Source organism: Xenopus tropicalis, chromosome 4, assembly GCF_000004195.4.
Source record: "Xenopus tropicalis strain Nigerian chromosome 4, UCB_Xtro_10.0, whole genome shotgun sequence".
NCBI classification, from domain to species: Eukaryota; Metazoa; Chordata; class Amphibia; order Anura; family Pipidae; genus Xenopus; species Xenopus tropicalis.
In genome coordinates, this window is record NC_030680.2 from 150,502,663 (window position 1) to 150,522,952 (window position 20,290).

The 20,290-nt window shown below is 49.2% G+C and overlaps 1 protein-coding gene across 1 annotated transcript in view; it reads left to right on the forward strand.

Moving 5' to 3' along the window:
- Nucleotides 1-18,752, forward strand: part of chdh (choline dehydrogenase) — a 37,180-nt gene extending 18,428 nt beyond the window's left edge. Inside the window, 6 exon segments of the mRNA XM_031901264.1 lie at nt 65-216; nt 13,247-13,376; nt 13,746-13,880; nt 14,067-14,209; nt 17,776-17,878; nt 18,257-18,752. Coding sequence (XP_031757124.1) covers nt 65-216; nt 13,247-13,376; nt 13,746-13,880; nt 14,067-14,209; nt 17,776-17,878; nt 18,257-18,675 — 1,082 coding nt within the window. The 3' untranslated portion in view covers nt 18,676-18,752.
- The last annotated feature ends 1,538 nt before the right edge of the window (nt 18,753-20,290 follow it).

The window sequence follows — 20,290 nt, forward strand, 5'->3', positions numbered from 1 at the left end:
GATACCCCCCCACCCACTATTGTCTCTGCCCGGAGCTCCACCTAACCAGAACCTTCCTGTTGAGGTCAGAGATGGAGCGCGGCCAGCGCCTACCTACGGCCAATAATGTCCAGACCCAACGTGGCCATTCGGGAAGAGTCACTGGTGACCAAGATCCTGTTCGACGGACTGAGGGCGGTGGGGGTTGAGTATCTTCAGTGCGGGCAGAGGAAAAGGGTAAGAAAATAGGTACTTCTGTTTGTTAAAGGGGATATAAACCCAAATATACAATTATGTTGAATGAAAGAGATGTTTAACAGGTCTGTTGAGAAGCATCAGGAGTCAGAACCAGCAGTGCAGGGAAGGGAAAGGGACAGACACAGTGACAGTTACACATAACTATAAACCCAGTGAGAATGAGGAATGAAGGGATATTGGGGAGTTGTATCAGGAGTCAGAACCAGCAGTGCAGAGAAGGGAAAGGGACAGACACAGTGACAGTTACACATAACTATAAACCCAGTGAGAATGAGGAATGAATGGGTATTGGGGAGTTGTATCAGGAGTCAGAACCAGCAGTGCAGGGAAGGGAAAGGGACAGACACAGTGACAGTTACACATAACTATAAACCCAGTGAGAATGAGGGATGAATGGATATTGGGGAGTTGTATCAGGAGTCAGAACCAGCAGTGCAGGGAAGGGAAAGGGACAGACACAGTGACAGTTACACATAACTATAAACCCAGTGAGAATGAGGGATGAATGGATATTGGGGAGTTGTATCAGGAGTCAGAACCAGCAGTGCAGGGAAGGGAAAGGGACAGACACAGTGACAGTTACACATAACTATAAACCCAGTGAGAATGAGGAATGAATGGGTATTGGGGAGTTGTATCAGGAGTCAGAACCAGCAGTGCAGGGAAGGGAAAGGGACAGACACAGTGACAGTTACACATAACTATAAACCCAGTGAGAATGAGGGATGAATGGATATTGGGGAGTTGTATCAGGAGTCAGAACCAGCAGTGCAGGGAAGGGAAAGGGACAGACACAGTGACAGTTACACATAACTATAAACCCAGTGAGAATGAGGGATGAATGGATATTGGGGAGTTGTATCAGGAGTCAGAACCAGCAGTGCAGGGAAGGGAAAGGGACAGACACAGTGACAGTTACACATAACTATAAACCCAGTGAGAATGAGGGATGAATGGATATTGGGGAGTTGTATCAGGAGTCAGAACCAGCAGTGCAGGGAAGGGAAAGGGACAGACACAGTGACAGTTACACATAACTATAAACCCAGTGAGAATGAGGAATGAATGGATATTGGGGAGTTGTATCAGGAGTCAGAACCAGCAGTGCAGGGAAGACAATGAGGAATGAATGGGTATATTCCCTCTCAGTGTTATTATTGGGTACATTTCCCCATTGGTTCTGTATAACCTTGGGCACTTGAACAGGAGGGGCAGTTATTCTCCAGTTGGATTTCGGGGGGGGGGGGGGAATTAGTGAATCATTTACCTCAATACCTTGTCTCTATAACTGAATGCAAATGGAACACCTGACCCATGAATGTCAGTGACAGAGGAAAGCTGGGAGCCCCCCCCCCAGTATCAGTATTAGCATTACATACACAGGGGTCCCACAGCAGGTCGGCAGCCGGGGGGGGGGGGGGAATGATCAGGGGCTGCTGAGTTAATGAGTGCCCAGCCGAAGCACCCAACAATATGACTGTCGATGGTAACAAAAGTAACTCCTCATCTGCAGTCTCACTCATTTGTTCATTCTGTTTTATGTGGGGCAAATACTCTGCAAATTACCTGCCCCTCAAAGTTACTCCCAACTTTAAAAAAAAAAAAGATTACAGGGAAAGTCTCTGTGTCCTGAACCCCTCTCTCCATCTTGCCCTACTGTCTCCATCGTGTCCTACTGTCTCCATCTTGCCCTACTGTCTCCATCTTGCCCTACTGTCCCCATCTTGCCCTACTGTCTCCATCTTGCCCTACTGTCTCCATCGTGTCCTACTGTCTCCATCTTGCCCTACTGTCTCCATCTTGCCCTACTGTCTCTATCTTGTCCTACTGTCTCCATCTTGTCCTACTGTCTCTATCTTGTCCTACTGTCTCCATCTTATCCTACTGTCCCCATCTTGCTCTACTGTCTCCATCTTGCCCTACTGTCCCCATCTTGCCCTACTGTCTCCATCTTGCCCTACTGTCTCCATCTTGTCCTACTGTCTCTATCTTGTCCTACTGTCCCCATCTTGCCCTACTGTCTCCATCTTGCCCTACTGTCTCCATCTTGTCCTACTGTCTCCATCTTGCCCTACTGTCTCCATCTTGTCCTACTGTCTCTATCTTGTCCTACTGTCCCCATCTTGTCCTACTGTCTCCATCTTGTCCTACTGTCCCCATCTTGCTCTACTGTCTCCATCTTGTCCTACTGTCCCCATCTTGCCCTACTGTCTCCATCTTGCCCTACTGTCTCCATCTTGTCCTACTGTCTCCATCGTGTCCTACTGTCTCCATCGTGTCCTACTGTCTCCATCGTGTCCTACTGTCTCCATCTTGCCCTACGGTCTCCATCATGTCCTACTGTCTCCATCTTGTCCTACTGTCTCCATCGTGTCCTACTGTCTCCATCTTGCCCTACTGTCTCCATCTTGTCCTACTGTCTCCATCTTGCCCTACTGTCTCCATCTTGCCCTACTTTCTCCATCTTGCCCTACTGTCCCCATCTTGCCCTACTGTCTCCATCTTGCCCTACTGTCTCCATCTTGTCCTACTGTCTCCATCTTGTCCTACTGTCTCCATCTTGTCCTACTGTCTCCATCTTGCCCTACTGTCCCTTCTTGCCCTGCTGTCTCCATCTTGCCCTGCTGTCTCCATCTTGCCCTACTGTCTCCATCTTGCCCTACTGTCTCCATCTTGCCCTACTGTCCCATCTTGCCCTTCTTTCTCCATCTTGTCCTACTGTCTCCATCTTGCCCTACTTTCTCCATCTTGTCCTTCTGTCTCCATCGTGTCCTACTGTCTCCATCTTGCCCTACTGTCTCCATCTTTTCCTACTGTCTCCATCGTGTCCTACTGTCTCCATCTTGTCCTACTGTCTCCATCGTGTCCTACTGTCTCCATCTTGTCCTACTGTATCAGGTATCACGGTAGTCTGATGATTAGTAGCCTCTCCTGCGCTTCCCACTGGACCTGAACACCGGATGTGGAGACAGTAACAGGCCCAGCTGAAGAATAGCAGTAGTGCCGTTGATGAGGAAGCCGGTAACAACAGTCTTTGTACAGTAGTAACGCAACAGGCACTATGAAGCAGGGGTAGTCGAGAAACAAGCCGAGGTCAAACCGAGAATCAGAGTCCGAAAACAAGCCAGGGGATGATCAGAAGAATAACCAGAAGCCGAGCCAAAATCAGAAGTCAGAAGAACAGTCAGGAGGATTCAGGAACGCTTAGTGTCAATTTGCAGGCAAAAGATCACTTCGCAAAGTGTGTTAGGCCTGGGCGTCCTTAAATCCGCAGGGAGCATGCGCGCAGCGTCAACACGCAACGTGCGTCAAAACGCGGCGTGCGTCAATACGCGGCGTGCGTAATTTCGCGCCCCCGTGCGCGCGCGCCTAGTCGCGCGCCCGCGCACGACGCGCGTTTAGTCGCGCGCCTGCGCGTAACGCACGCCCAGACGCGCGCCCATGTGCGGCATCGTTCCGGCCGCGCGACCGCGCCGGCGCATATCTACGCTGGCGCTGCCGCGCGCCCGTGCGGACACACGCGCCACGGAGCACACGGAGCTGACATTGCCCTCCCCCAACACGCGACCTCCGGACGCGTGAAGGTGCTGGTCTATCTGGATGGTTACGATGAAACAGCCTCGTGAGACGTGAGGCATGAATATTGGCCATAGGCTCCCAAGAATTTTCTTCGGGAGGATATCCTTTCCATTTGACAAGATATTGCAAGCGACCCCTGTTGATTCTTGAATCCAAAATGGCTTCTACTTCGAATTCATCGACACCCTCAACGGACACCGGAGCAGGAGGATCAGAAATTCTGCCTGGAAAAGAGTTCTTGATTACAGGTTTTAACAAAGCCGAATGAAATACTGGATGTATCTTGTAGGAAGTAGGTAGCTTGAGTTTGAAGGCTACTTCATTTATCTGTTGGACAACGGGAAACGGACCCAAAAACCTTTGTCCCAACTTCTTAGAAGGACAAGGAAGTTTGATATGGCGGGTAGAGAGCCATACTAAGTCTCCAACACGAAACTCTGGATCCCTTCTCCGCTTACGATCAGCAAACACCTTGAAATTTCTTTGAGCTTGGGTCATAGCTTGTTGGATAACTAGAACATTCTTAGAGATGAATAAAAGACGATCTTGTACAGCAGGCACTTGAATCTCTTTTGGAAAGTTAGGGAGGATATGTGGGTGACAACCGAAATTAGCAAAAAATGGAGTCTGTTTGGTAGAAGAATGACAAGCATTATTGTATGAAAATTCAGCTAAAGGTAAAAGCTTGCTCCAATTGTCTTGTAAAAAAGACGAAAAACAGCGAAGGTATTGTTCTAAGGTTTGGTTTGTTCTTTCCATCTGACCATTAGACTGAGGATGAAAAGCGGTAGAAAAAGCCAATTTAATCTTTAATGAGTCACAAAGAGCTCTCCAAAATTTGGATGTAAATTGAACCCCCCGATCAGACACAATTTCATCAGGGACCCCATGAAGACGAATTATTTCTTTAATGAAAACTTCGGCTGTATAAGCGGCAGAAGGTGTCCCAGACAATGGAATGAAATGGGCCATTTTAGAGAGACGATCTACTACAACGAAAATAGTGTTAAAACCTTGAGAAGGTGGCAGATCAACGATGAAGTCTATTGAAATAGATCCCCAAAGTCTAGAGGGTATGGGTAAAGGATGTAATAAACCCAAGGGCTTAGTACGAGAGTTTTTGGAGCGGGCACAGGTTTCACATGAAGAAACATAAGTTTTGCAGTCCTTAGCCATGCGAGGCCAATGAAAAAATCTCCTAGCAAGATCCAAAGTCTTAGAAACTCCCATATGCCCAGCCAAAGGATGATCATGGACCATTCGTAGAGTCTCCAGCCTAAGAGACTCGGGTATAAATATCTTGTCCTTTAAAAAATAAAAACCATCATGAGCTTGTAAATCGTCTGGGAGTGGGACAGAAGAAGAGACCTCCTTAATCTTAGAAATTAACTCACTCTGAAGCAAAAAAAAATTTTGTGGTCGTAAGATTGTATCAGGAATGTCAGTCTTTTCTTCTTCAGAGAACATCCTCGACAGAGCGTCAGCTTTTTTGTTTTGACATCCAGGTCTGTAGGTGATGTGAAAATTAAAGCGGGAGAAAAATAAAGCCCACCTAGCTTGACGAGGTTTAAGGCGCTTGGCTGTACGAAGGTACTCTAAATTCCTGTGATCGGAAAAAATAATAATAGGGTGGGCTGCTCCCTCGAGAAGATGACGCCATTCTTCAAAAGCTGCTTTAATAGCTAATAGTTCTCTATCCGAAACGTCATAATTTTGCTCCGAAGAGGTAAGTTTCTTGGAGAAAAAGGCAACAGGATGGAGAAAATCTTTACCAATGTCCCTTTGAGACAAGATGGCCCCCACAGCGATTTCAGAGGCATCAACTTCAAGGACGAAAGGTAAAACAGGATTGACATGTTTTAAAATTGGTGCCGAGACAAATAATTTCTTTAGGTGGTCAAAAGCCGTTTGAGCTTGAGTAGTCCATGAGAAAGGTCTGGAAGTACATGTCAAATCTGTAATAGGTGAAATGACCTTGGAAAACCCTTGGATAAATTTCCTATAGAAATTGGCAAACCCGATAAAGCTTTGTACTGCTTTTCGGGAAGAAGGAATAGGCCAATCAATAATAGCGGATACCTTTCTTTGATCCATTTGGACTCCCTCGGTCGAAATTATAAATCCTAAAAATTCGATGGAGGATTTATGAAATTCACACTTTTCCAGTTTTGCGAATAAGTGATGGAGCCGTAACCGCTTGAAAACCTTTTGCATATGAACTTGGTGTTCTGCCTCGGATGTAGAGAAAATTAGTATATCATCTAGATAAACGATAAGGAATTGGTCCAAAAAGTCTCTGAAGATATCATTAATAAAATGCTGGAAAGTTGCTGGTGCATTGCATAATCCGAAAGGCATCACTAAATATTCAAAATGCCCATAACGGGAGCGGAAGGCTGTTTTCCATTCATCACCTTCCCGTATTCGGACCAGGTTATACGCACCCCGTAAGTCCAATTTTGAAAAAATCTTAGCTCCACGAAGATTCTGAAAAAGTTCTGGAACAAGAGGAAGTGGGTAACGGTTTTTAATTGTAATTTGATTTAAATGTCTATAGTCAATACAAGGTCGTAGAGAATGGTCCTTCTTCTCTACAAAAAAGATACCAGCTCCTGCAGGTGATGTAGAAGGACGAATAAACCCCTTTTCTAGGTTCTCATCAATATATTTCTTCAAGACATCGAGTTCAGGTTCAGACAGTGGGTAAATTCTTCCAAACGGAATAGCTGCTCCCGGTAATAACTCAATGGGGCAGTCGTAGACCCGGTGGGGAGGAAGAACATCTGCCCCCTTGGCATCGAAAACATCGAGGAAAACTTGCAGATAAGGTGGAATGGAATCCAATCGGGAATCTTGTAAGGAACATAAGGCCAAAGACTGGTTTTCCGAGCTACTGGAAATAGTATGGAAAATACAAAACTCGGAGGGAAATTTCATTACACCAGTGTTCCAATTTATTGTAGGATTGTGCAACTTTAACCACGGGAACCCAAGGATTAATGGAAACAAAGGTGAAGCAACAACATCAAAAGACAGAGTCTCAATATGATTAGTGTCAACAGTCACAGAAAGTGGCTCCGTCTCCATTGTCACTGGTCCAGAGGATATCTGTGAACCATCTGCAGTTCTTACAAGGAGGGACTGTTGCTTAGGACGTGTAGGAATTCTGTAAGTCTTGACAAACGAAGCATCAATAAAGCAGCCGCAGGCTCCAGAGTCAATGGCGACTTGATTCTCTAGATGACCTAGGGACCACTGTAAGGATATAGGAACGGTTAATAAAGGAACTTCCTTCGATGTAGCAGAAAAAGATTGTCTATGAGGCTTACCCGCAGGTCGGGTAGGACAGTCCTTCAGAAAATGACCCGAAAGACCACAATATAGGCACAAATTGTGTTGCCGTCTTCGAGACCTCTCCTCAGCTGAGATGGCAGACCTGATAAGACCAATTTGCATTGGCTCAGAGGGATCCATGGAAGTAGTGGGAGATCGAGGTCGCGGAGTCAAGGTAGCTTTCGGAAGGACCCAGGAAGGAGAAGCCAGAAGAGATCTTTCTGCACGCCTTTCTCTCAACCGTCGATCAATTTGAATCGTCAGATCGATGAGCTGTTCCAAAGTCTCAGGAATTCCCACACGAGCCAACTCATCTTTCAAGGACCCACACAACCCCAACCGGAACTGATGTCTTAAGGCCTTATCGTTCCATTCTGTATCGGTGGCGTAGGCACGAAACTCTGTGACATAATCCTCCACTGGGCGTTTGCCTTGCTGAAGTGTACTGATCATGGCCTCAGCCGTCGCAGACCTCTTGGGGTCATCATAGAGCTGAGCCAGTGCACCAAAGAAAGCATTGGAGTCGCTTAATAGGGGACTTCGGGTTTCCAATAGTCGGTGTGCCCAAGTCTTTGGTTCTCCGGACAGCAAGGAGATTGTCACTCCCACCTTGGTTTGTTCAGATGCATACATCTGCGGCTTTAGTAGGAACAACAGACGACAATCATTTAGGAAAGCACGGAACTTCTTTCTGTCCCCAGAAAAACGCTCGGGCAGTGGCATCTTAGGTTCGATGGCTGGAGAGGTGGTATGTACAGCATCAGGGGGAACTGGAGGAGCTACAGACGCGTCAGGAACCGGGTTGACAACTGCATTTAGGCCTTGAAACTGAATCTGTAATTGCTGATAACCTCCTTGTAAGTCTTGAACCGCTTGAGTGAGTGTGGTTAACTGCTGGGAAATAATGTCCAAGGGAGGCAGAGGCCGCTGGTTCATCAGGCTCCATGGCGAAGTGATACTATCAGGTATCACGGTAGTCTGATGATTAGTAGCCTCTCCTGCGCTTCCCACTGGACCTGAACACCGGATGTGGAGACAGTAACAGGCCCAGCTGAACAATAGCAGTAGTGCCGTTGATGAGGAAGCCGGTAACAACAGTCTTTGTACAGTAGTAACGCAACAGGCACTATGAAGCAGGGGTAGTCGAGAAACAAGCCGAGGTCAAACCGAGAATCAGAGTCCGAAAACAAGCCAGGGGATGATCAGAAGAATAACCAGAAGCCGAGCCAAAATCAGAAGTCAGAAGAACAGTCAGGAGGATTCAGGAACGCTTAGTGTCAATTTGCAGGCAAAAGATCACTTCGCAAAGTGTGTTAGGCCTGGGCGTCCTTAAATCCGCAGGGAGCATGCGCGCAGCGTCAACACGCAACGTGCGTCAAAACGCGGCGTGCGTCAATACGCGGCGTGCGTAATTTCGCGCCCCCGTGCGCGCGCGCCTAGTCGCGCGCCCGCGCACGACGCGCGTTTAGTCGCGCGCCTGCGCGTAACGCACGCCCAGACGCGCGCCCATGTGCGGCATCGTTCCGGCCGCGCGACCGCGCCGGCGCATATCTACGCTGGCGCTGCCGCGCGCCCGTGCGGACACACGCGCCACGGAGCACACGGAGCTGACAACTGTCTCCATCGTGTCCTACTGTCTCCATCTTGCCCTACGGTCTCCATCATGTCCTACTGTCTCCATCTTGTCCTACTGTCTCCATCGTGTCCTACTGTCTCCATCTTGCCCTACTGTCTCCATCTTGTCCTACTGTCTCCATTTTGCCCTACTGTCTCCATCTTGCCCTACTGTCTCCATCTTGTCCTACTGTCCCCATCTTGCCCTACTGTCTCCATCTTGCCCTACTGTCTCCATCTTGTCCTACTGTCTCCATCTTGCCCTACTGTCTCCATCTTGTCCTACTGTCTCTATCTTGTCCTACTGTCCCCATCTTGTCCTACTGTCTCCATCTTGTCCTACTGTCCCCATCTTGCTCTACTGTCTCCATCTTGTCCTACTGTCCCCATCTGCCCTACTGTCTCCATCTTGCCCTACTGTCTCCATCTTGTCCTACTGTCTCCATCGTGTCCTACTGTCTCCATCGTGTCCTACTGTCTCCATCGTGTCCTACTGTCTCCATCTTGCCCTACGGTCTCCATCATGTCCTACTGTCTCCATCTTGTCCTACTGTCTCCATCGTGTCCTACTGTCTCCATCTTGCCCTACTGTCTCCATCTTGTCCTACTGTCTCCATCTTGCCCTACTGTCTCCATCTTGCCCTACTGTCTCCATCTTGCCCTACTGTCCCCATCTTGCCCTACTGTCTCCATCTTGCCCTACTGTCTCCATCTTGTCCTACTGTCTCCATCTTGTCCTACTGTCTCCATCTTGTCCTACTGTCTCCATCTTGCCCTACTGTCCCTTCTTGCCCTGCTGTCTCCATCTTGCCCTGCTGTCTCCATCTTGCCCTGCTGTCTCCATCTTGCCCTGCTGTCTCCATCTTGCCCTACTGTCCCATCTTGCCCTTCTTTCTCCATCTTGTCCTACTGTCTCCATCTTGCCCTACTTTCTCCATCTTGTCCTTCTGTCTCCATCGTGTCCTACTGTCTCCATCTTGCCCTACTGTCTCCATCTTTTCCTACTGTCTCCATCGTGTCCTACTGTCTCCATCTTGTCCTACTGTCTCCATCGTGTCCTACTGTCTCCATCTTGTCCTACTGTCTCCATCGTGTCCTACTGTCTCCATCTTGCCCTACGGTCTCCATCATGTCCTACTGTCTCCATCTTGTCCTACTGTCTCCATCGTGTCCTACTGTCTCCATCTTGCCCTACTGTCTCCATCTTGTCCTACTGTCTCCATTTTGCCCTACTGTCTCCATCTTGCCCTACTGTCTCCATCTTGCCCTACTGTCCCCATCTTGCCCTACTGTCTCCATCTTGCCCTACTGTCTCCATCTTGTCCTACTGTCTCCATCTTGTCCTACTGTCTCCATCTTGTCCTACTGTCTCCATCTTGCCCTACTGTCCCTTCTTGCCCTGCTGTCTCCATCTTGCCCTACTGTCTCCATCTTGTCCTACTGTCTCCATCTTGCCCTACTGTCCCATCTTGCCCTTCTTTCTCCATCTTGTCCTACTGTCTCCATCTTGCCCTACTGTCCCTTCTTGCCCTGCTGTCTCCATCTTGCCCTACTGTCTCCATCTTGCCCTACTGTCTCCATCTTGCCCTACTGTCCCATCTTGCCCTTCTTTCTCCATCTTGTCCTACTGTCTCCATCTTGCCCTACTTTCTCCATCTTGTCCTTCTGTCTCCATCGTGTCCTACTGTCTCCATCTTGCCCTACTGTCTCCATCTTTTCCTACTGTCTCCATCGTGTCCTACTGTCTCCATCTTGTCCTACTGTCTCCATCGTGTCCTACTGTCTCCATCTTGCCCTCCTGTCTCCATCTTGCCCTCCTGTCTCCATTTTGTCCTACTGTCTCCATCGTGTCCTACTGTCTCCATCTTGCCCTACTGTCTCCATCTTGTCCTACTGTCTCCATCTTGTCCTACTGTCTCCATCTTGCCCTACTGTCCCATCTTGCCCTACTTCTTCTCCATCTTGTCCTACTGTCTCCATCTTGTCCTACTTGTCTCCATCTTGCCCTACTGTCTCCATCTTGCCTACTGTTCCCATCTTGCCCTACTGTCTCCATCTTGTCCTACTGCTCCATCAGTGTCCGTCTGTTCCATCTTTGTCCTACTGTCTCCATCGTGTCCTACTGTCTCCATCTACTGCCCTTACTGTCTCCATCCTTGTCCTACTGTCTCCATCTTGCCCTACTGTCTCCACTCTTGCCCTACTGTCTCCATCTTGTCCTACTGTCTCCATCGTGCTACCTACTGTCTCTCCATCTTGTCCCTACTGTCTCCATCTTGCCCCTACTGTCTCCATCTTGCCCTACTGTCTCCTATCCCTTGCCCTACTGTCTCCATCTCCATGTTCCTCTTACTTGTCTCCATCTTGTCCCTACTGCTCTTCCATCGTGTCCTTACTGTCTCCATTCTTGACCTACTGTCCCATCTTGTCCACTGCCATCTGCCTGTCTCCATCTCTTGTCTACTGTCTCCATCTTGTCCTACTGTCTATCTCTCTCTTTTCAACTGTCTCCATCTTGCCCTACTTTCTCCATCTTGTCCTATCACTGCCTGTCTCCATCTGTGTCCTACTGTCTGCCATCTGTCCTACTGTCCGCCCATCTTGTACTCACACTAGTCTATGTGTACTTTCCATCTTGCCTACTGTCTGCCATCGTTTGCCGCTATTGTCTCCATCTTGTCCTACTGTCTCCTCGTGTCCTACTGTCTCCATCTTGCCTACTGTCTCCATCTTTGTCCTACTGTCTCCATCGTGTCCTACTGTCTCCATCTTGCCCCTACTTTTCTCCATCTTGCCCTACTGTCTCCATCTTGTCCTACTGTCTCCATCTTTTGCACTACTGTCTCCATCTTGCCCTACTTAGTCTCCATCTTGTCCTACTGTCTCATCTTTTGCCCTACTGTTCTCCATCTTGTCCTTCTGTCTCCATCGTGTCCTACTGTCTCCATCTTGCCCTACGTGTCTCCATCTTGTCTACTGTCCTCACTGTCTATTCTACTGTCCCATCTTTGACTACTGTCTCCATCTTGTCCTACTGTCTCCATTTTGCTACTGTCCATCTTCCTACTGTCTCCATCTTTGCCTACTTCATCCATTTGCCTACTGTCTCCATCTTGTCCTACTGTCTCCATCGTGTCCTACTGTCTCCATCTGTGTCCTTTAACTGTCTCCATCTTGCCCTACTGGTCTCCATCTTGCCCTACTGTCTCCATCTTGCCCTACTGTCCCATCTGCCCTACTGTCTCCACATCTTGTCCTACTGCTCCATCGTGTCCTACTGTCTCCATCTTGTCCCTACTGTCCCATCTTGCCCTGCCTGTCTCCATCTTGTCCTACTGTCTCCATCTTGTCCTACTGTTCCCATCGTGTCCTACTGTCTCCATCTTGCCCTACTTTTCTCCATTCTTGCCTACTGTCTCCATCGTGGTCCTACTGGTCTCCATCTTGCCCTACTGTCTCCATCTTGCCCTACTGTCCCATCTTGCCCTGCTGTCTCCATCTTGTCCTACTGTCTCCATCTTGTCCTACTGTCTCCATCGTGTCCTACTGTCTCCATCTTGCCCTACTTTCTCCATCTTGTCCTACTGTCTCCATCGTGTCCTACTGTCTCCATCTTGCCCTACTTTCTCCATCTTGTCCTACTGTCTCCATCTTGCCCTACTGTCTCCATCTTGCCCTACTTTCTCCATCTTGTCCTACTGTCTCCATCGTGTCCTACTGTCTCCATCTTGTCCTACTGTCCCCATCTTGTCCTACTGTCTCCATCGTGTCCTACTGTCTCCATCTTGCCCTACTGTCTCCATCTTGCCCTATTGTCTCCATCTTGTCCTACTGTCTCCATCGTGTCCTACTGTCTCCATCTTGACCTACTGTCTCCATCTTGTCCTACTGTCTCCATCGTGTCCTACTGTCTCCATCTTGCCCTACTTTCTCCATCTTGCCCTACTGTCTCCATCTTGTCCTACTGTCTCCATCTTGCCCTACTGTCTCCATCTTGCCCTACTGTCTCCATCTTGTCCTACTGTCTCCATCTTGCCCTACTTTCTCCATCTTGTCCTTCTGTCTCCATCGTGTCCTACTGTCTCCATCTTGCCCTACTGTCTCCATCTTGTCCTACTGTCTCCATTGTGTCCTACTGTCTCCATCTTGCACTACTGTCTCCATCTTGCCCTACTGTCCCCATCTTGTCCTACTGTCTCCATCTTGCACTACTGTCTCCATCTTGCCCTACTGTCTCCATCTTGTCCTACTGTCTCCATCTTGCCCTACTGTCTCCATGTTGCCCTACTGTCTCCATCTTGTCCTACTGTCTCCATCTTGCCCTACTGTCTCCATCTTGCCCTACTGTCTCCATGTTGCCCTACTGTCTCCATCTTGTCCTACTGTCTCCATCTTGCCCTACTGTCTCCATCTTGTCCTACTGCCTCCATTTTGCCCTACTGTCCCATCTCTATCTCCCCCCATGAGTAACATGTATTCGCAGGCCTATGCTATGAAGGAAGTGGTACTGAGTGGAGGGGCAATAAACTCCCCCCAGCTGCTGATGCTGTCGGGGGTGGGGGATGCTGATGACCTGAAGAAGTTGGGGATCCCGGTCGTTGCTCATCTCCCAGGTGAGACCATTCCCGTTATTTCGGGTTCAGGGGAAACTGGAGGGAAATTACAGCAGAGAATTTCAGCAATTTTGGGTTCAAGTTCCCCTTTATTACCCAGTCTTTGCTCTCGTCCCATCAGGGTGAGAGATTTATGGAATCACAATATTCCCGCCCCCAGCGCCGGCCCTTATTGGGGGAACCCCTTTAGTTTGGGAACTGATTTCTGCAGGAATTGGGGGGTAGAAGGCAAATGGGTTGATGGGGATTTAACCCATAATGTGCCTGACAGGCTGCCCTGACTCTCACACATACAGCCCTGCTGCCTGGGGAGGCCTATGATGCACAGAGAGTGTGAGATGAGTTCTGTTGGGTTTATTTCCCCTTTAGGAGTCGGGCAGAACCTGCAGGACCATTTGGAGGTGTATATCCAGCGGCAGTGCACCCGACCCGTTACCCTGTACCGGGCCCAGAAACCCCTGCGTATGATAAGGATCGGCCTGGAATGGCTCTGGGGATTCACAGGTTGGTAGAACCTTCCGTGGCGGAACATTCTGTGACCCAATACAAACAGCACCATGTGAGGCAATAACATGGGCAAGAAATCGAGGCTCTTTGCTGCCTGGGCTTGGGGTATTATGGGTATTATGGGAAAAAACAAAAGTTCTGTTCTGGTACCGACCCGCTACTCCCTGTTTCCCTTCTCTTTAGGTGACGGAGCGACGTCCCATTTAGAATCGGGGGGCTTCATCCGAAGTGGCCCCAACGTGGAGCACCCCGACATTCAGTTCCATTTCCTGCCCTCACAGGTTATAGATCATGGAAGGGTTAATCCCAAGATAGAGGCTTTTCAGGTGAGGGATCACTGGATCACAAGCAGATCCCCACCCAGTAACTAGTTACCCCCTAAACCCGGCCGGAGGGGCTGGGGGGCACAGAGCCACCAATCACATGCAGCGTGGGTATCAGTGATCACATGATTAATTGCCTCTGGGAATCTGCCCTTTTACCCAATAGGAAATGCATGCTGCAACGGATTCAAGTCCGCCAAGCATTACGTATTATATACACGGACCGATGAGCCAATCAGCAGCAGGATGCCATACCTGGGCGGGACTGAAGGGAAGAGCAGGCCACTCACACAAAGGGAGGGATACTGAGGGTTAAACTGGGATTAATTAGATGGAAGAGACTAACGAGACGGGAGAGAGAGAGGCGCAGGTGTCAGTTTTATAAATGGGGTAAAATCGGAGCCCTGTGTCCCCGCTTACTATGGGGGCAGGTAGGGTATTGCTGTTACTGGCGTGCCTCCCCCCAGGGTAGGGACAGGTAGAACTGTAACTCCCCTCCCTGGGAAACTCCCATGTCCTCCTTATGTAGGGACTCCCAGCACTCCCGGTACCTTGCCCTCCCCAGGGGGGAGCTGTTACCCGGCAGGGTCCCTGGGTAGGAAGAGACACCGGCTGTGATGCTGAACCAGATGAACTCAGCTTTGTTACTGACAGGGACGTTACACACACAGACCAATCACACTTCTCCTTTATTTCTCTCTTAGAGACCCTCTCTCCTATTGGGTCCCATGGTACTCCTGTCAGGTGATCCTATCTAGGGGCTCCCCCCGGTACTCTCACCGAGAGACCCTCTTAGGGCTCCCCCCGGTACTCACACCAAGAGACCCTCTCTAAGGGCTCCCCCCGGTACTCTCGCCAAGAGACCCTCTCTAAGGGCTCCCCCGGTACTCTCGCCAAGAGACCCTCTCTAAGGGCTCCCCCCGGTACTCACACCAAGAGACTCTCTCTAAGGGCTCCCCCCGGTACTCACACCAAGAGACCCTCTCTAAGGGCTCCCCCCGGTACTCACACCAAGAGACCCTCTCTAAGGGCTCCCCCGGTACTCTCGCAAGAGACCCTCTCTAAGGGCTCCCCCGGTACTCACACCAAGAGACCCTCTCTAAGGGCTCCCCCCGGTACTCACACCAAGAGACCCTCTCTAAGGGCTCCCCCCGGTACTCTCGCCAAGAGACCCTCTCTAAGGGCTCCCCCCGGTACTCACACCAAGAGACCCTCTCTAAGGGCTCCCCCCGGTACTCTCGCCAAGAGACCCTCTCTAAGGGCTCCCCCCGGTACTCACACCAAGAGACCCTCTCTAAGGGCTCCCCCCGGTACTCACACCAAGAGACCCTCTCTTAGGGCTCCCCCGGTACTCTCGCCAAGAGACCCTCTCTTAGGGCTCCCCCCGGTACTCTCGCCAAGAGACCCTCTCTAAGGGCTCCCCCCGGTACTCTCGCCGAGAGACACTACATGCCCTAGGCTCCAGCCATAAACACTGGGGGGCCTTAACCATACCTCCCAACATTTGAAAAATGAAAAGAGGGACAAAAAGATTTGGCGTGCGCAGCGTTGCAAATTTTTTTGACCACGCCCCAATTACCACACCCCATTTTAAAAAAAATACTCCTTTTATATAGTTGAAATGGTGGGATCAGACGCAAATGTGCTATACCCTCATACTGTACTACCTAAGGGAAGCAGTATAGCAACTCCTACATATAAATACAGATATAGAGAGAAGGCAGTCAGTTATAACTATGTACCAGTTTTGCCCCCCCATACACAGTACCCCCCATACACAGCAGCCCCCATACACAGTAGCCCCCCCATACACAGTAGCCCCCCCATACACAGTAGCCCCCCCAATACACAGTAGCCCCCAATACACAGTAGCCCCCAATACACAATAGTCTCCCATACACAGTGCCCCTATACACAGTACCCCCAATACACAGTAGCCCCCAATACACAGTACCCCCCCAATACACAGTAGCCCCCAATAAACAGTACCCCCAATACACAGTACCCCCAATAACAACAGTAGCCCCCCAATACACGGTAGCCCCCAATACACAGTACCCCCCAATACACAGTAGCCCCCAATACACAGTAGCCCCAATACACAGTACCCCCAATACAACAGTAGCCCCCAATACACAGTAGCCCCCCAATACACATTACCCCCAATACACAGTAGCCCCCCAATACACAGTACCCCCCAATACACAGTAGCCACCAATACACAGTAGCCCCCAATACACAATAGTCTCCCATACACAGTGCCCCTATACACAGTACCCCCAATACACAGTAGCCCCCAATACACAGTAGCCTCCAATACACAGTACCCCCCAATACACAGTAGCCCCCCAATACACAGTAGTCTCCCATACACAGTGCCCCTATACACAGTACCCCCCAATACACAGTACCCCCCAATACACAGTACCCCCAATACACAGTATCCCCAATACACAGTACCCCAATACACAGTACCCCCAATACACAGTAGCCCCCAATACACAGTAGCCCCCAATACACAGTAGCCCCCCAATACACAGTACCCCCAATACACAGTAGCCCCCAATACACAATAGTCTCCCATACACAGTGCCCCTATACACAGTACCCCCCAATACACAGTATCCCCCAATACACAGTAGCCCCCAATACACAATAGTCTCCCATACACAGTGCCCCTATACACAGTACCCCCCAATACACAGTACCCCCCAATACATAGTACCCCCCAATACACAATAGCGCCAATACACAGTAGCCCCCCCAATACACAGTCTCCCCCTATCACAGTAGCCCCCCATTCACAGTACCTCCCACAGGCGCTCCGCCTTCGTCGGCGGCTTTGTTGTGCCTCTCCTTGCGCTGCGCGACAGGCCCGTTTATAAGGTTGCGCCTGTGGGTGTGACGTCATTACGCACGGGGCGCAACCTTATAAACGGGCCTGTTGCGCAGCGCAAGGAGAGGCATAACGAAGCCGCAGACGAAGCAAGAACATCCGGCTACAGCAAGCGCATGCCGCAATGCGGGACATTCATGGAACTATCCGGGACAGCGGGATGCGCCGTAAAAAGCGGGACAGTTGGGGGGTATGCCTTAACCCCTCTGACTCCTGGTGGGGCCACTTCTGCCCGTTCTTACTACCCTGCCTGTCACTCCTAGAGCGACCCATTACAATAATCTACTACCTAGAACACTAGCCTGTTGTTACGCCTCTATCCAGAGGGAGGTCCCAGGCTAGAAAACCTAACAGAACATGGCTGCATGCCCTTTTCTATCCCAGAACCCCACCTAGTGGCTGCTGTTGAGAAATGCAGGGAAACTCCATTTAACACACAAACACACAGGACCACCCCCTAGTGCCTAACGGGAACCCTCCTTAGGGCCTGACTTTAGAAACCCTACACAGGGGTTAACTGATCTTAATCTCCCCTTTGGCTCTGGGGTCCCCTTGCTCTGATCCTGCCAGTAGATCTGCTGGGGGTGCAATGTGTTTTACCCCCAGGGCTGTGACTGCCGTGGGGCAATCTTATGGGCGTCATAATTTTCTCCTTTTCTTCATTGTATTATAGGTTCATGTTGGCACCATGAGAGCAACCAGTCTGGGCTGGATCAAACTCAGGAGTTCTGACCCAAGGGACCCGCCCATTATAAACCCAAATTACCTGTCAACAGGTGAGTTCTACCCCATTGTGGCCCAATAGCCAGGAACAGCCTAGAGTTTGCCCATAGCCTGTACAGAGAGATACCATAAAACTATGGCACATAGGGATTCCCCTGTACTAAGCACAATTCAGCAGGAACAGCCCCCTAAGTTTGCTCATAGCCTGTACAGAGAGATACCATAAAACTATGGCACATAGGGATTCCCCTGTACTAAGCACAATTCAGCAGGAACAGCCCCCTAAGTTTGCCCATAGCCTGTACAGAGAGATACCATAAAACTATGGCACATAGGGATTCCCCTGTACTAATTCAGATTTAGGGGACCAGGAGACCCCAGAACAGCCCAGACAGACACAATTCTAATTGTACTTTTATTTTGATTTACAGAGAAGGACGTTACAGATTTCCGTCAATGTGTGAAACTGTCCAGAGAAATTTTTGCCCAAAAAGCATTCGATGATTTCCGTGGCCCTGAAGTTTTACCAGGGCCAAACGTTCAGTCGGATAAAGAAATCGACGCCTTCATCAGGCAGAAAGCCGACACGGCGTATCACCCCTCCTGTACCTGCAGAATGGGCCGACCCAGTGACCGCGGCTCCGTGGTGGATCCCCACACAAGGGTTATAGGGGTGGAAAATCTAAGGGTGGTAGATGCCTCCATCATGCCCAGTATCATCAGCGGCAACTTAAACGCCCCGACCATCATGATTGGCGAGAAAGCTTCCGACATCATCAAGGGAATCCCGCCCCCGCGGGAGGGGGACGTCCCCGTCTATAAACCGAAGAGCCGGGCAACTCAGCGATAAATTCCCAAAATCCTGAATACTCAGTGCGATGTGGGAAGGGTTAGGATTCAAATTCAAAATAAATTTTACAAATTGAATTATGTGATATGAATTATAAGGGATAATGTACCCCCTACTGTAAATGATAAGGATATTAGCAGTCACTGAGGGGTTCTGTGCCCCCCATATAAAGGCACAAGGCTGCAGGCTGAGTTATACAGGGAATTCTGAGTATCACTCATGTATTATAAGGGATAATGTACCCCCTACTGTAAATGATAAGGATATTAGCAGTCACTGAGGGGTTCTGTGCCCCCCATATAAAGGCACAAGGCTGCAGGCTGAGTTATACAGGGAACTCTGAGTATCACTCATGTATTATAAGGGATAATGTACCCCCTACTGTAAATGATAAGGATATTAGCAGTCACTGAGGGGCTCTGTGCCCCCCATATAAAGGCACAAGGCTGCAGGCTGAGTTATACAGGGAACTCTGAGTATCACTCATGTATTATAAGGGATAATGTACCCCCTACTGTAAATGATAAGGATATTAGCAGTCACTGAGGGGCTCTGTGCCCCCCATATAAAGGCACAAGGCTGCAGGCTGAGTTATACAGGGAACTCTGAGTATCACTCATGTATTATAAGGGATAATGTACCCCCTACTGTAAATTATAAGGATATCAGCAGTCACTGAGGGGTTCTGTGCCCATATAAAGGCACAAGGCTGCAGGCTGAGTTATACAGGGAACTCTGAGTATCACTCATGTATTATAAGGGATAATGTACCCCCTACTGTAAATGATAAGGATATTAGCAGTCACTGAGGGGTTCTGTGCCCCCCATATAAAGGCACAAGGCTGCAGGCTGAGTTATACAGGGAACTCTGAGTATCACTCGTGTATTATAAGGGATAATGTACCCCCTACTGTAAATGATAAGGATATTAGCAGTCACTGAGGGGTTCTGTGCCCATATAAAGGCACAAGGCTGCAGGCTGAGTTATACAGGGAACTCTGAGTATCACTCGTGTATTATAAGGGATAATGTACCCCCTACTGTAAATGATAAGGATATTAGCAGTCACTGAGGGGTTCTGTGCCCCCCATATAAAGGCACAAGGCTGCAGGCTGAGTTATACAGGGAACTCTGAGTATCACTCATGTATTATAAGGGATAATGTACCCCCTACTGTAAATGATAAGGATATTAGCAGTCAGATGGGAGGGGGAGGGTTTTGACGCTTGTTTTTTTGTGCAACAATTTGAAAAGTTCAACTTTTTACAAATGGTAGAATCCGTATACTCCCTGCCACTCACTGTAGATGGAAAGATCCATATTGACCTCAGGAAAACTCCCTTTTAGGGACATTATATTTATATTGACATTTTTATTTCGGAAAAACAATCTCAATTTACATGATAAATCCTCTCTCTCCAGCCAATGGCAACTTCTCTTCCATAGATATGTCTTAACTCTTTTGTCATTTGGGAATGGAAAACTAATTAGGGAGGTAGTTACCCGAGATCCAATCCCTGCTGAGCTTGTTTCTTGGCAGAACCTTTAGATAAAATGAATGCGACAGAGACTGAGTAATCAATTTCTAAGGGAGGGGGGGATATCACTCCAACTT